The sequence below is a fragment of the Alexandromys fortis genome, unplaced genomic scaffold (genome assembly GCF_014885135.2).
Source record: "Alexandromys fortis isolate MF-2015 unplaced genomic scaffold, M_Fortis_MF-2015_v1.1 scaffold_119, whole genome shotgun sequence".
Lineage (NCBI taxonomy): Eukaryota > Metazoa > Chordata > Mammalia > Rodentia > Cricetidae > Alexandromys > Alexandromys fortis.
The window spans coordinates 2103659-2117050 of NW_026067991.1; the positions used below are offsets into that span (position 1 = coordinate 2103659).

General features: G+C 47.3%; 2 protein-coding genes across 5 annotated transcripts in view; both read left to right on the forward strand.

Annotated features, from left to right (window-relative positions):
* The first annotated feature begins 1977 nt into the window (after positions 1-1977).
* On the forward strand, positions 1978-12783 carry Dynlt2b (dynein light chain Tctex-type 2B). 2 transcript variants are annotated; one of them, XM_050159809.1, is made up of 5 exons: positions 1980-2178; positions 4442-4575; positions 7081-7150; positions 8608-8671; positions 11223-12783. In XM_050159809.1, the coding sequence occupies exons 1-5, from the start codon at positions 2057-2059 to the stop codon at positions 11268-11270; spliced, it is 438 nt and encodes a 145-aa protein (XP_050015766.1). In that variant the 5' UTR covers positions 1980-2056; the 3' UTR covers positions 11271-12783. The 2 variants fall into 2 exon arrangements, with proteins under 2 accessions (XP_050015767.1, XP_050015766.1); XM_050159810.1 differs by lacking the exons at positions 7081-7150; positions 11223-12783 and having other exon boundaries at positions 1978-2178; positions 8608-8669.
* The window catches only part of Pcyt1a (phosphate cytidylyltransferase 1A, choline), a 48583-nt gene continuing 47853 nt past the window's right edge, over positions 12663-13392 (forward strand). The window contains exon 1 of one of the 3 annotated variants that reach the window (XM_050159805.1): positions 12663-12779. The gene's annotated coding sequence lies outside the window, so the exon portion shown is untranslated. Of the gene's footprint in view, positions 12859-12878; positions 13047-13392 lie in introns of those variants that run through there. The other 2 variants (XM_050159807.1, XM_050159806.1) reach the window with 2 other exon arrangements.

The following is a 13392-nucleotide window of genomic DNA, read 5'->3' on the forward strand; positions in this document are numbered from 1 at the left end:
TTTCCAAATACAAGTGGACCAACTCTGTTCTGGTAGGGGAGGGTTTCCCCAGTGAAGTTATTAACTGCTGCTCTGCTCTGGCAAAAAAAAAAAAAAAAAAAAAAAAAAATTAAAGCTGGGCTCTACTCCAAGGAAAATGTCACACAGTGCACAATAAACCTCACTCAGGAGGTTTATTGGGAAGGAAAAATGTAGTGGTGAGAGCAGCGGGTTGTGGCCCGGCTCCCAGCTAGCTTTACCCGAAATAATTAAGGAAACTGTATTCTTTTAAACACTGCCTGGCCCATTAGTTCCAGCCTCTTACTGGCTAACTCTCACATCTTGATTAATCCATTTCTAATAATCTGTGTAGCACCATGAGGTAGTGGTTTACCAGAAGAGATCTTAACCTGCGTCTGTCTTGGGTGGGAGAATCATGGCGACTGACTGACTCAGCTTCTTTCTCCCAGCATTCTGTTCTGTCTTCTCCACCCACCTAAAGGCTGGCCTATCAAAGGCCAAGGCAGTTTCTTTATTAACCAATGAAAGTAACACATAGACCCTCCTCCATCAGAAAAATCCAGGAGGGTAGCTGCCTCTAGGGTGAGAAGCAGGAGCAAATTGAACAGGGCACAGAGCTTATATAGGGTTTCTTAGGGAGTGGGACTTCCCTGGGTGGCTTGCAATTGGTGGGTTTTTGTGGCCCAATTCTAGGGCAAGATCAGGGACTGGTGGGATTTTGTGCTCAGGGATTGGTGGGATTCTGTGTTCAGGGATTGGTGGGATTCTGTGCTCAGGGATTGGTGGGTCTCTGTGTTTAGGGATTGGTGGGATTCTGTGCTCAGGGGCCTCAGAGGTTGGTGGGATTCTATGCTCAGGGATTGGTGCAATTTCAAGCTCTGGTTCTGGGGTCAAGTCAGGAGCAGGTTGTTTTCACTGACCCTTTCACCCTCTGTAAAACAGGCTGGCCACAGACTCCAAGATCTGTTGCCAATGCCTCCAAACTGCTGAAATTAAAGCCACTAGACCTGGCTTTTTCGTTTGTTGTTGTTTTTTTTTTTTTTTTCAAAGAGAGAGAGAGAGAGAGAGAGAGAGAGAGAGAGAGAGCGAGCAAAGGCTTGAGCTGGGGTTGGGGTAGGAAGTGTATTCAAGGGGACACAGTAAAGAAATGGCCAACATGAAATGACTAAGGTTTTTATTATAGATATGAGAGAATAGCCAGAGTCATTTGAAAAAGTCCAGAGCAGAGAGAATGACGTTGACTGAACATGGCCAGGAGACTGGACGTGGCCAGAGTTATCTGTGGGGGAGCCTGGAGGCCAGTACACACTTTGATATGCTGTAAGAGCTTGGGTAGACCAATGTTCTTTCTGCAGGAGGTAAGGCATAACCAGTTCCACAGGTTCTTGAGCAATGCTGGCTTTTATCTCACAGCCAGAATTCCTATAGTCCAGCAGGAGTTAATTTCTGGATATTTGGGCTGCCCTTTGGAGTTGAACACATTAGTTTCCTTTGGATCTGACAGGGAGGTGAGGGGGATCTGGTGGAACTGGCATAAGGAGAAAGCATGATAAGAATATAGTGTATAAAATAAATTTCAACTAAAATAAAAAAAATCTTGCCTCAAAAATTAAAACAAAAAATTATACATAAATTCTACTGTTGATTCTTTTAATTCACAAGTTGTCCAAAACTAGAAGGAACAGTGTGCATAGATGTGACTCAGTAGAGTTCTAGCTTTGGCACCCATAAAATTTAGCACGGTGGTGCATGCCCGTTATCCCAAACCTGGGAAGGTCGAGGCGGAGTTCAGCGGTACTTTTGGCTACCTAGCCTCAAAAACAGGAAGAGAAGAAACATAAGGAAGTTAGTCTGGGGTGGTCCGGCTGCTTGCTGGCTGCCAGCAAGCGGTAGGTTCCCTAACCCCAGACTCCAAGGCACCACTAGCTCCAGCCAGTGCGCAGGCGCCAAAAGGGGGCACGGCTATGGATGTCACGTGAACGACCCGTTGCCCTGGGGACGCGCTCTGGGACCTCTGGGCCGCAGGCACCAGCCGGGCCTCTCCAGAGATCCGCTGATGGCCGCGTCCACCAAAGGCCGGTCCGGATCAGTAGGCGCCTCCGAGGGCTTGTTCGAGGCCGACAAGAACTCAGGGGAGCCGGAGAACACCTATATTCTGAGGCCCATTTTCCAGCAAAGGCACGTAGCGGTCTGGGCAAGGCGGGCGAAATCCGTAGGGAGTGGGGCCCGGGCGCTTCAGTGTCGCCAAGGAGACGCGGAGAGGGGCGGAGCTGGGCGGGCTTTGGCGTTCCGACGTGGCCACTTTACCAAAGCAGAGCTCTGCGGCGGGATTGGCAGGTCTTCCCGGGAACCCTAGACTGGCTCATGGGAGTGGCTGACCTCTCGGAGGCTTTAGGGGGTGCACACCGGGGACAGAAAAAACAGAGGCTGGAAACAAGCAATTTGCTGGCGGTACTCTGTTACCGCGTGCTCACCTGTGCTGTGCACTTGTGATCAGAGGACAACTTGTGGGAATCGGTTCTGTTTAGTTCTTCCATTATGTGGTTCCTGAGATTGAATTTAGGTCATCAGGCTTGACTGCAATACCAGCTAAGCCATCTCACTGGAACCGAGAGAGGATATATTTTATTTTTAATTCGTGGGGTAAGAGGGTGTAGATTGGGGGGTGGGGGCTGTAGAGAGTTCTGTCTGTCATGTGCTTGTTCTGAAAGCATCAAGTCCTGAGTTCAATTCCTGCACCCACTAAAGTCGTTGCATATTGTGATCCTAGTGATGGAGATTTGGTCTTGGTATTGGAGAAACAGGCTCTGGAACTCTCTGGCCAGCATAGCCTCACGTGCAAGACCTAGTGAGAGACCCTGCCTCAAAATCCAAGGTGAAGGCCTGAAGCTACGCCCCAGTGGTTTAGAGCACTGGCTCTGTTGTGCCCAGATACGACCACCAGAGAGGCCCAGACTGTAATAAGCAAGGTTTAATCAGCATACTACAAACATATTTTGAACCCCTATCTACTAATCCCGTTATAGTGAGGTAGAGAGAGGAGTTGTATCTCCTTTGTGGGGTAAGCTTTTAAAGGCATAACTACAAAGAGGCTTTTTGAAGCTGCTTTGGCACGGATGCAAGGATTTTTGCTCCCTCCCATTCTGCTAAGTCAGCTTTTTCCTTGTTCTTAGAACAAGACCACTGTTCTTGAGTTAGGCCATCTTTATCAGCCTGCACCAGGTGGCTGGCTGGGCTGAGCTAAGTGACATTGTGCTCGGAATTTCCCGGGTGGGAGAGGGGAAGGCCACTATCTTCCTGGGAAAACATTCTGCTAGGAAATTTCTTTTCACCCCTTTGAGAATAAGGGGTGAGGGTCCTACAGCTCCTCCTCCAGAGGACTGGAGTACAGCATCCACATGGCGGCTCGCAACCATCCGTAACTGTAGTTCCATAGGATCAGACAATACATGCAAGCAAAACACCAAAAATATAAAATATAAGTAAATCTTTAAAAGGTAGAGATAGTCCTATATGTGATAGCAACTTCATGCAGCAGTTTCCCCATGGATATTGAAAAGGTGTGTGCAGTTACCGCAGCAAATGTTCTAATGTATGGAATGTCCTGAGCTGTGTTTCCTTTGGAAACGGTACAGAACGCGGTTAGTAACAGATGTGTGCCAGTGAGAAGAGAAGAGAAGAGAAGAGAAGAGAAGAGAAGCTTAGCATTTTGTGAACAGCAGAAAAAGCATTAGCAGAGGCTGGAGAACAATTAAGAGCATCTGCTGCCTTGCAGAGTACCCAGGTTTGGTTCCCAGCACCCACATGGCAGCTCACTGTTGTTTGTAACTCCAGAGGCACCAGGTGTTATACGTGGTGCACATACATACACACAGGCAAATATGCACATAAATAAATAGAAAGAGACCAGTGAGATGGCCCAGCTGGTGAAGGTGCTTGACTTCAGACCCGATGACCTGAGCTCGGTCCTGGAGACCTTGGTAGTGAAAGGAAGGAGCCGACTCCCACACAGACATCCTGACTCAAAGTAAATGTAAGAAGAAAGGACCTAAGAAGTAAATAACAGTATCAGGTGGGGCCAGTGCTAGAGATGGAAAACAGAGCCTCATTCATGCAAGGCAAGTTTTTTACCACTGAGCTACATTCTCAGGCCCTAGATACAGTGTTTCATGTATTTATTTATTTTTTTTTGTCTTCCAGTCAGGGCTTTCCTAGCCCTGGCTGTCCTGGAACTCACTCTGTAGACCAGGCTGGCCTCCAACTCAGAGATCTTCCTGCTTCAGCCTCCTGAGTGCTGGGACCTAAAGGTGTGCACCACCACCTCCTAGTGACTTCACAACTAGGTACAGTTTTTAAGGCTGCTGCTGACAAAAAGGCTGAAGTGAGAAGGATGTTGGGGTGCTGAGCTGACATTTAGATGTTCTCAAATTGTTTGATTTAGGTTTAGACCCTCTGTGGTTAAAGACTGCATCCATGCCGTGCTCAAAGAGGAACTGGCAAGCGCTGAATATTCTCCAGATGAAATGCCTCATCTCACAAAACGTCTGTCAGAAACCATTAAAGATAAACTGAAAGGTAACCTGGGCTGTCGCTGGAAATGAAATTCCCTTCAAACACCCAGTTCTGACCATTTGTTCCTGCCACTCCCCCTCCCCCAGACAGTTTCTCTGTGTGTCTGTGGCTGTCCTTGAAGTCACTCTATAGAGCAGGCTGGCCTTAACCTCACAGAGATCTGCCTCCTGAGTGGCAGGACAAAGGCATGGGTCACCACTGCCCATCTGGCACACTGCCCCATCTTTGATCCCAGGACGTGATCTATGCTTTCTATTAAAGACAAATTTTCTTCACTGTCTAGAATTCTGTGAGTTTTTGGTAACTTTTTCTCAGGCAGAATCTCACAGACTGGAGGAAAGAGTACAGGTTTGCGTGAAAGCATCACAGGGAAGCCATGTCCGAGAAACCCAAGTATTCAGAAGGCTTCCTTCCTTTCCCTTGTTATCATTGCTTCTTTTCCCCCACCACCCTGTAGATTATTTAGTCCAGCACTCGGTACCCCCTCCCAGACTGTCCTGGGCCCACTTCTTACTGAATTCTTTTTTTTTTTTTTATTTATTATGTATACAATATTCTGTCTGGGTATATGCCTGCAGGCCAGAAGAGGGCACTATACCTCATTACAGATGGTTGTGAGCCACCATGTGGTTGCGGAGAATTGAACTCAAGACCTTTGGAAGAGCAGGCAATGCTCTTAACCACTGAGCCATCTCTCCAGCCCCCTCTTACTGAATTCTTAACTGCTTTTCTTATTCAGCCCTCCACTCTTGCCAAATTCAACATATGCATAATACATTTTGTGCTTTTGTTTCTTGCTAACAGAAACTTTTGTATTTTGAGACAGGGTCTCACTATGTAGCTCTGCTGGTCTGGAACTTGCTAGGTAGACCAGACTGGCCTAGAACTCATAGAGATCCATCTGCCTCTGCTTCCCGAGTGCTTGGATTAAAGACGTGCGCCACCACTGCCCAGCACCATGCCCTATTTTTAGTGTTATACCATCAGAGAAGTTATTTACTTTTGTGCCATCCTGCTTTTGTAGTGTTGGTGATAGAGCTCAAGGCCTCCTGCATGCCAGGCAAATGTTCTGTCACAAAGTCGTGGTCACATGGATGTCACAGTTTTTGTTCCATTGAGGCCACTCAGTAAGACTCCAGTTTCAATGGATCCAAGTACTCTCTTCTGGCCTTCATGGGTACCAGGCATGCACATGGTGCATATATATAATTGCAGGCAAGACCTAATCTACATAAAAATAAATCTTTAAAAAGCCTTTTATTTCTCCTTCAGAATGATGATGTCACGGCTAGATGTTGAGTGTCCCACATACATTTCTGTGCCATTAGGGGTTCAGGGAGAAGGGGGACATCTCAGGTGAGGGGGGAGTGTTCTTAAAATAATGATTTGGAGGGCAGGGTGGCGCCCACATGTAGTCACAGTACTCGGGAGGCAGAAGCAGGAAGACTAATGAGTGTGAGATCATGGCTCTAACAAAACAAACGACCAACAACAAAAGCGCACCAACAAACTGGGCTCTTCCCCACGAATTTTGTTCAGGCTGCCTCTGGACAGTGTCTGTAGTCCTCAGGTTGTTTGTCCAGTTTACTGTGCTGTCCTGCATCCTGACCTTGAACTCCTGCAGCCTCCAGAGTGCTGAGTTTCCCCTGCAACCATGCCAGGTTATGTTTCTTTCCTTCCTGTCCACCTTAATGAACAGCTTACAATTTCCTGAAGATCCCATGTTCTCACCATCCACCTAGTTTTATTCTTTAATTTATGTGATGTGCTGTGTGGGTGCCCATGGAGCGGGGCTAGGGGTTCTCTGGGGTTGAAGATAGAGGTGGTTGTGAGCTGCTGATGTGGGCACTGCGGACTGAACTCTGGTCCTCTGTGCGAGCAGCAAGCACTCCGTTCCTCGAGCCACCTCTCCAGTCCCATTCTCATGCCTTTGTTATTCCTGCTCCATGAAGGGACTAACACTGAAGAGCTCTCGTCCTGGTAAACTCTCACTCTCCAGCACATTCTGTGCGCAGTCTTTGCTGATCCTGTGCCCCACCCCCAACACAGTGACGAACTCCCAGCTCGGATACACCTTGTACATGCCACTTCTAAAATAAATGTTTTTGTCTACTTTTGAGTTCTGTTATGAGCTCTCTGGTCCCAAGGCAAGAAGAATGTTTTCTTATTTCTGTAAATTGAGGGGCAGTCTCAGGAAGGGTCCAGGTTCACTCTGTATGCCAGCACTGTGTGTCTTCATACCTTTGCTCTCCTTACAACAGTCTAACAGGCGAGAACATTCCCTTTTAACAGACTAGCGAAATTAAAGGGAAAGTTAGGCTCTAAGGGTTTGCCTCAGGGCAACTTTGTAGTCAGGGCTTATCTCCAGGCCTCAGACCTGTAATCTTACTATCTACTCCTTAAGTACCCATGGGCTGTGTGCTTCTTTATTCTGGAAGAATCTATGATCAGCAGGTCATGTTACTGCGGACTTGGATAGAGCTAACTTTCTGCTGTTCTCCTTCCTAGAATTGGGATATGACCGGTATAAAATGGTGGTGCAAGTGGTGATTGGCGAGCAGAGGGGTGAAGGCGTCTTGTGAGTAGCGGGGTGTGGGGGGTGGGGTGGGGTATGTGTGTGTGTTCCTGTCTCATCTGTGCTCCTTGGGAGCTGTCCACTGTGTGCATAGATAACTCACTCCTTTTGTCTCTGAAAGAGTCAGGAGGATGGTTTAACAGATGCAGCCTGAACTCGTAAGGCTAATGTCTGGGTAGTTCCCAGGTGGACATCCCTAGAGTCACCTCTGGTCACGAGTCTTGTTGTATGCTCTGCCCTGGATGTGCCTGCATGCCAGCATTACTTAGTGGTCCCTGTCACCAGGCCTAACTCTGACGTTCTGACCATCCACATTATTTAGTTTGTGGTCCATGGGGTGGACATGTTGGACTTGGGGCCTTACACATAGGAAATGATCTCCACCTCACTATAGTCTTGGCCCCCACAAATCTAGAGCTGTCTTCAGTAGTGTCTTGTATTCGAAACTTCTCCTGGTTTGGGTTGACACTGTGAGATGTAGTCAGGCCAAGTTCCAAGGAGAACTGGGAGGCTGAAGAGATGGCTCATCAGCTAACGGCACTTGCCATCAGGTCTGACAACCCAAGTTTGATCTCTGGACTCAACTTAGTGAAAGGAGAGAACCAACTCTTAATAGTTGCCCTTTGACCTCTATTTTATGTCATGGTGCACAAATTCTTTCTCCATCCTTTCCGTTTGAGGTCTGCCTGGTCTACATAGTGAGCTTTAGGATAGCCAGACCATAGAGAGACTCTGTCTTAAAAAAGGAAAGAAGCGATTATCTAAAATTTCAGTATATGCAGAGTTCAGGGACAAAGAACTACTCTATGATTTAACTTTATAGTTATAAATAGTCTGATGCTATATTTATATTCCTACTGCCCCTAGAACTCTAGATCTTCTGCCTTCAATTGCCAGTGTCGAAATTACAGGCTTGCAAGACTGTACTTGGTTTTTGTTTGTCTTTGAAACAGGGTGTCTCTCTGCCGCCCTGGTCTTTTTAGCAGCAACCTTCCACAGCTTCCCAAATGTTGGTTTTACAGGTTTGGGCCTCCTAATGCTGGTCTAGTTAGAAGACTGAATTATAGCTCAGAGTTGTCCCTTTCTTGGACAGGTCTCTACAAATGACCAGGTTGGGTGAAGTATTATATTGGGTCTTTTCCAAGACCTCTTTTCCTATTATTCTGCAGGAATTGAGCCCACTGAAAGTCACTCACAAGTGTCGTAGCCAAATTAATTTGATCCGTGTAATTGTCAGGAAGCCAGTTGGGGTGCTAGTTGGCTAGAGACCCTGGCCCTCACCTCTAGCTGTAAGCAGCCTTGCCTGTGACTCCTGTCCTTCCTGGTGGTCCAGCGTATTTTGCCTCCATGTGCCATGGAAAGGTTGAAGCATGGACCTGTGAGATTTTAGGGAATAAACTTGCTCGTGGCAGATCATAGGTCAGATGTACACTGCTGACCAGTCTTCATTGGCATTCCAGCATGGCTGCTCGATGTTTCTGGGATGCAGACACTGACAACTACACTCATGATGTCTTCATGAACGTAAGTCTTTGGGAAACTCCTTTCTCCTGTCTGGGGACACATGGCCATTGTGTAGCAGATTACTGCTAACATGGGAAGACACGATAATTTTTGAGACATCTCTCTTAGATGGCTTAGATTTCTGGATAAGGAGTTTTTACTGAAACTTTTTTTTTTTTTTTTTTGAGACAGGGATTCTCTGTGTAGCTGGTGTCCTGGAACCAAGCTGGCCTTGAACTTAGGGATCCACCTGTCTCTGCCTCCCTAGTGCTGGGATCAACGGTGTGTGCCATCAATGCCCAGCATCGGTGGTTTTATTTTAAATTTTACTGTTTTATTTGTGAAAAAGTTAATTTATAGACATTTTTACTTAAAGCAGGAAAATGATAAAGTGGCTTCTTTTGTTGTTGTTTGTTTTGTTTTGATTTTTGCTTTTTTGAGACAGGGTTTCTCTGTAGCTTTGGAGCCTTCCTGGCACTAGCTCTGTAGACCAAGTGGGCCTTGAACTCACAGAGATCTGCCTGCCTCTCCCTCCTGAGTGCTGGGATCAAAGACTTGCACACCAGATAAAGGGGCTTCTAATAACATAATTGCACATGCCCACATGGTGGTGGCACACACCTTTAGTCTTAGCACTCGGGAGGCAGAGACAGTTGGATCTCTGAGTTTGAGGCCAACCTGGTCTACGGAGAAAGTTCCAGGACAGCCAGGACTACACAGAGAAACCTTGTCTCAAAAAACAAACAAAACAAAATCCTTTATCCACCATATTGGCTACTTGTTTTATTTATTGCTGAGATCAAATACTGTCAGGAAGCAACATGTGACTTCTAGTTCAGGCAGTAGAGCCCATTTTTGTGAGGAAGGCCTGGCAGCAGGAGCAGTTGGTAGCTGTGGCATAAGGAACTTGCCCATGTCGAGGGCAGGTCTTTCCTTTCCTCCTCAGGTAAATCTGTCTAGGATGCTCCCACAAACTTCCTGCAGTGTCTCTGAGGTGACTCTACACCTAGTCAGGTTTAAAATGGATATTAACCATCATATGCTTCTATCTTAGTTACAATGATAATATCCTGCATTCCTTGCTCTGGGTAATACACTTACTCCAAGACATTCAAAGCATTTGATAACTATTTCTGTCTTAAGTACGGCAATATAGAATAATTATTTTGTGAGTATGTATTATATAAAATTTCATTCACATATTTAATTTAAAAGTCTGATTATTTTACCTCATTGTTGTTAAATTTTTTTAAATATATATATATCTATATGTGTATGTGTGTTGATGTGAGTGCAGGTGCCCCAGAAGTCAGAGAGAGTATCAGAATGATACCCTATGAGTCACCCAATGTAGGTGCAGGGACCATGCGGGTCCCCTGCAAGAGCAGTGTGTTCTTCACCACTGATCCCTCTCTCCAGCCCCGGTTTTGTTTTCTTAAGACAAGAGTCTCAGAGTTGGGCAGTGGTGGTGCATGCCTTTAATCCCAGCACTAGGGAGGCAGAGGCAGCGGATCTCTGTGAGTTCAAGGCCAGCCTGGTCTACAGAGTGAGTTCCAGAACAGGCTTGAAAGCTACAGAGAAACCCTATCTCAAAAAACCAAAAAAAAAAAAAAAAAAAAAAAAAAAAAAAAAAGACAAGAGTCTCACTATAAAACCTGTTAAGAGAAATCCACGTGTGTCTTTAAGTGGTATCAAGGATTTATTAAGATATGAAAGGGGGAGGGAAATACACTCACGAATACAGGATATGGTAAATCCAGTTGCAGAGTTCTTGAAAAGCTGGGGACGAATCACACACTGCTTCATGCCACCTGACCTGGCCTTTACCACCTAAGAGAGAGCGACCACCCTCCCTCCTTCCTTGTAAGAGGTCTCATGGGCAGATAAGAAGCACTGCCTCTTAAAGGGCCAGACAGCCCAAGGTTATTGGCAGAGTGAATACCCACAATAACCCTGGCTGGCCTGGAACTTTCTATGCAGACCAGCCGTGCCTCTGTATACTGAGAGCTGGCATTACAGGCATGCCCCGCCACACCATATACTTAATTATGTAATTAATTATCTATGTAATTAAGAGGCTGGCCTCCCACTCTCTATCCTCCTCCTGCACCCTCAGATTAATGCATGTTAATTACATATAATGGGCTTCACTGCATTTCCCCACACGCAAATAGACTGCTTCGATTATCCCCTCCCCCACCTCCCCTCCTACCCTACTTGGCACCTTTTAGAGAGCAGTCTTGTAGATGTCCTCAGGAAAACAACTTTATAGTGGCACCCTGGAAACCTTCTGTTTCTTGAAGGAAGAAAGCTCCATAATTGGAAATTGACAAAAAGGAGAGTATGGAGGGTCACACCTGTAACCCTACATTAGGGAGGCTGATGCAGGACGATCAGTTCAAGTGTGATTGTCTCTGTTGAAGTCTCTGAGAACAGAAGAAAACGTTAGCAGTGGTCTAGTGTATCCATACTAGTACATAACACTGGTTAGCACTGATGTCATAGCCTGTGTGACCTCCGGTCTCATTAGCACTAACACCCTGGATTTCTGTTTTCTGTATTTATTTTTTAGGACAGCTTATTCTGTGTTGTAGCAGCGTTTGGTTGTTTCTACTATTGAATCTTTGGGAAGGGTGACTGTGGCACGAAGAAACCTCAACTTTTGTATTAATATCCTGACCAAATAAAAATAAGTTGGACCTTGGCACCTAAAATCCGTTGTTTTAGGTTTTATGTATCTAGTGGTTTGACTTTATCATGCTATCTGAGCTCTTACTACATCTGTTTACTGTCAGGGTCTGAGAAGTTTCCAAGTTGTATATAAAGTAGAACCCCTTCAAATTTGGAGACTTCTGTGTTGGCCACAATCTTTCCTCTTTTTGTGATGACCATCTTCCCCAGAGAGGCCCTTGGTGTCTCCTCCAGCTAGCTGTCCTTATTTGGGCCATTTTATCTGCCATGTCTAAATACTACTTGAACTTCAAGGGGTGTTTGTGAGTCAGACTTTAATCATTTCTTTCTTGGAAGCACCTCAGCAGGTGCAGTTTACTTATCTCCCTTCTTGGTTATCTTCAAGGAAAAAGTGCAAACAAATGTATTAAAGTTCCCCCCATCTTTTGTCTGTACCCACTTGTCTTACACCTACAAAATCGCACTGGGTGTGGTGGCTAACGCCTGCACTCTTGAGGCTGAGGCCAGAGGCCCACTGCAAGTTCAAGGCCAGCATGGGACACCTCGTTAAGTTCCAGGTCAGCCTGGGAAATAGTGTCTGATAAAGTTATTTTTAATTCCCAAGCAAAAGCCCACCACCACCATCCCGCCCCATAAAGGGGATGGAGCGATGGCTCCGCGGTTAAGAGCAAAGAGCAGTTACTGTTGTAGCAGAGGACTAGCGTTCAGGTCCCAGCACCCAGAAAGTGCTCAGAAAGACCTGTAACTCCAAGATATCTGTTGCCCCGTTTATGGCCTCTGTGGACCTGCACAAATCTTAAAAGAGGAAAAGAAACCTCTACAAAACAAAATCCCCCAAAAGTTCACCGTACGAAGTTCGTTTGCTTGACTGCCCACCCCGATCCGTCCATTTTCCTACCAGTGCCTTTGCCTCTACTCCTGCTCAACTACTTTCTCAGTCCATTCGTAGGGATCATTTTCTGTGGGTCACCCTTGTCAAAATATCCGGAGGCTGTGAGCTCAGACCCGAGCGTTCGCCGGACGTGGCTGGAGGCTTGAATTCTTTGCTGAGGTTGGGTGTCGGGGCCGCACGCCTGTACAAGTGCGGGGGGTCGGCGGATGCAAGCGGCGCCGGGAGACCACAGCCGAGGGAGCCCCCGCCGACAGGAGGCGCCACACATCCGGTACTCCGGGGCTGCTGACCCCGCGCCCGTGTCCGGTGCTTCTGCGCTGTCCCTCCACCCGCCAGGCCGGGCTGGAAGCGGAACTACTCTGTCAGGTAGTGGTTTTCAGAGACGTGATGGTGGGATTGACAAGAGGGCGGGCGGTAGGCGGGACTTCCGGCCCGCTGTCCGGTCAGATGTTTCCCGGGCGTCTCCCCGCAACCTATTTGACTTCGCTAGTCGGTGACGCGGCGCCAGGAAGGACTCGGACGGGACCCGAGCCCGGGAGAGCTGCGGTAAGGAACCCCGGGGTAGTGTTTGCTTGCGTGGACAAATGCCGGCTGGGCCCGTGAAGGGGTTGTGACTGAAGAACAGGTCAGTGACAGCCAGGGAAATGCGGAGCAGTGACTGCGGGGCTACTGTGACCGAGGTACAATGACAGCCAGGGGGACTGTGACCGGGAGGTGACTGCTTGTGAGGGGTCTGCGACCCCGGAGCAGTAAATGCGAGGGACTCTGACCTCGGAGAGCGCGAGGCAGAGGCTGCGACGGGACCATGACCGAGTAAGTATGCTGCAGCGACTCCCAGGGGACTGAGTGGTCGATGGATGGTGGCTGAGGGGACTGACCCGTGGGAACATGAAGCTCGGCGGCGAGGGCTCGCTCATCAGCAAGCGGTGACTTGGAGGAGAACGTAAGATCAGGAGTTGGGGTTGGTGCTCTGAAGTTGTGTTTGTGTACGGAGTGCGAGTGAGTGAGTGACCAGGGAGAGGGCTTTAAGTAGAAACCACACGAGCGTGACACTCATTAGACAAGAGTTTGAATTTTAGGGGCAAAGTTCTGTGGGTGAGAAACACATTTCACCACTGAAATGCCGTTTCTTCACTTGTGAATGGGAAGTTCGGGTTCA

Coding starts and splice junctions, on each gene's coding strand:
- Dynlt2b (XM_050159809.1), top strand. CDS start 2,057: ATGGCCGCGTCCACCAAAGGCCGGTCCGGATCAGTAGGCGCCTCCGAG. Junction 4,576..7,080: donor CATTAAAGATAAACTGAAAG/GTAACCTGGGCT, acceptor TCTCCTTCCTAG/AATTGGGATATGACCGGTAT. Junction 8,672..11,222: donor CTCATGATGTCTTCATGAAC/GTAAGTCTTTGG, acceptor TTTATTTTTTAG/GACAGCTTATTCTGTGTTGT.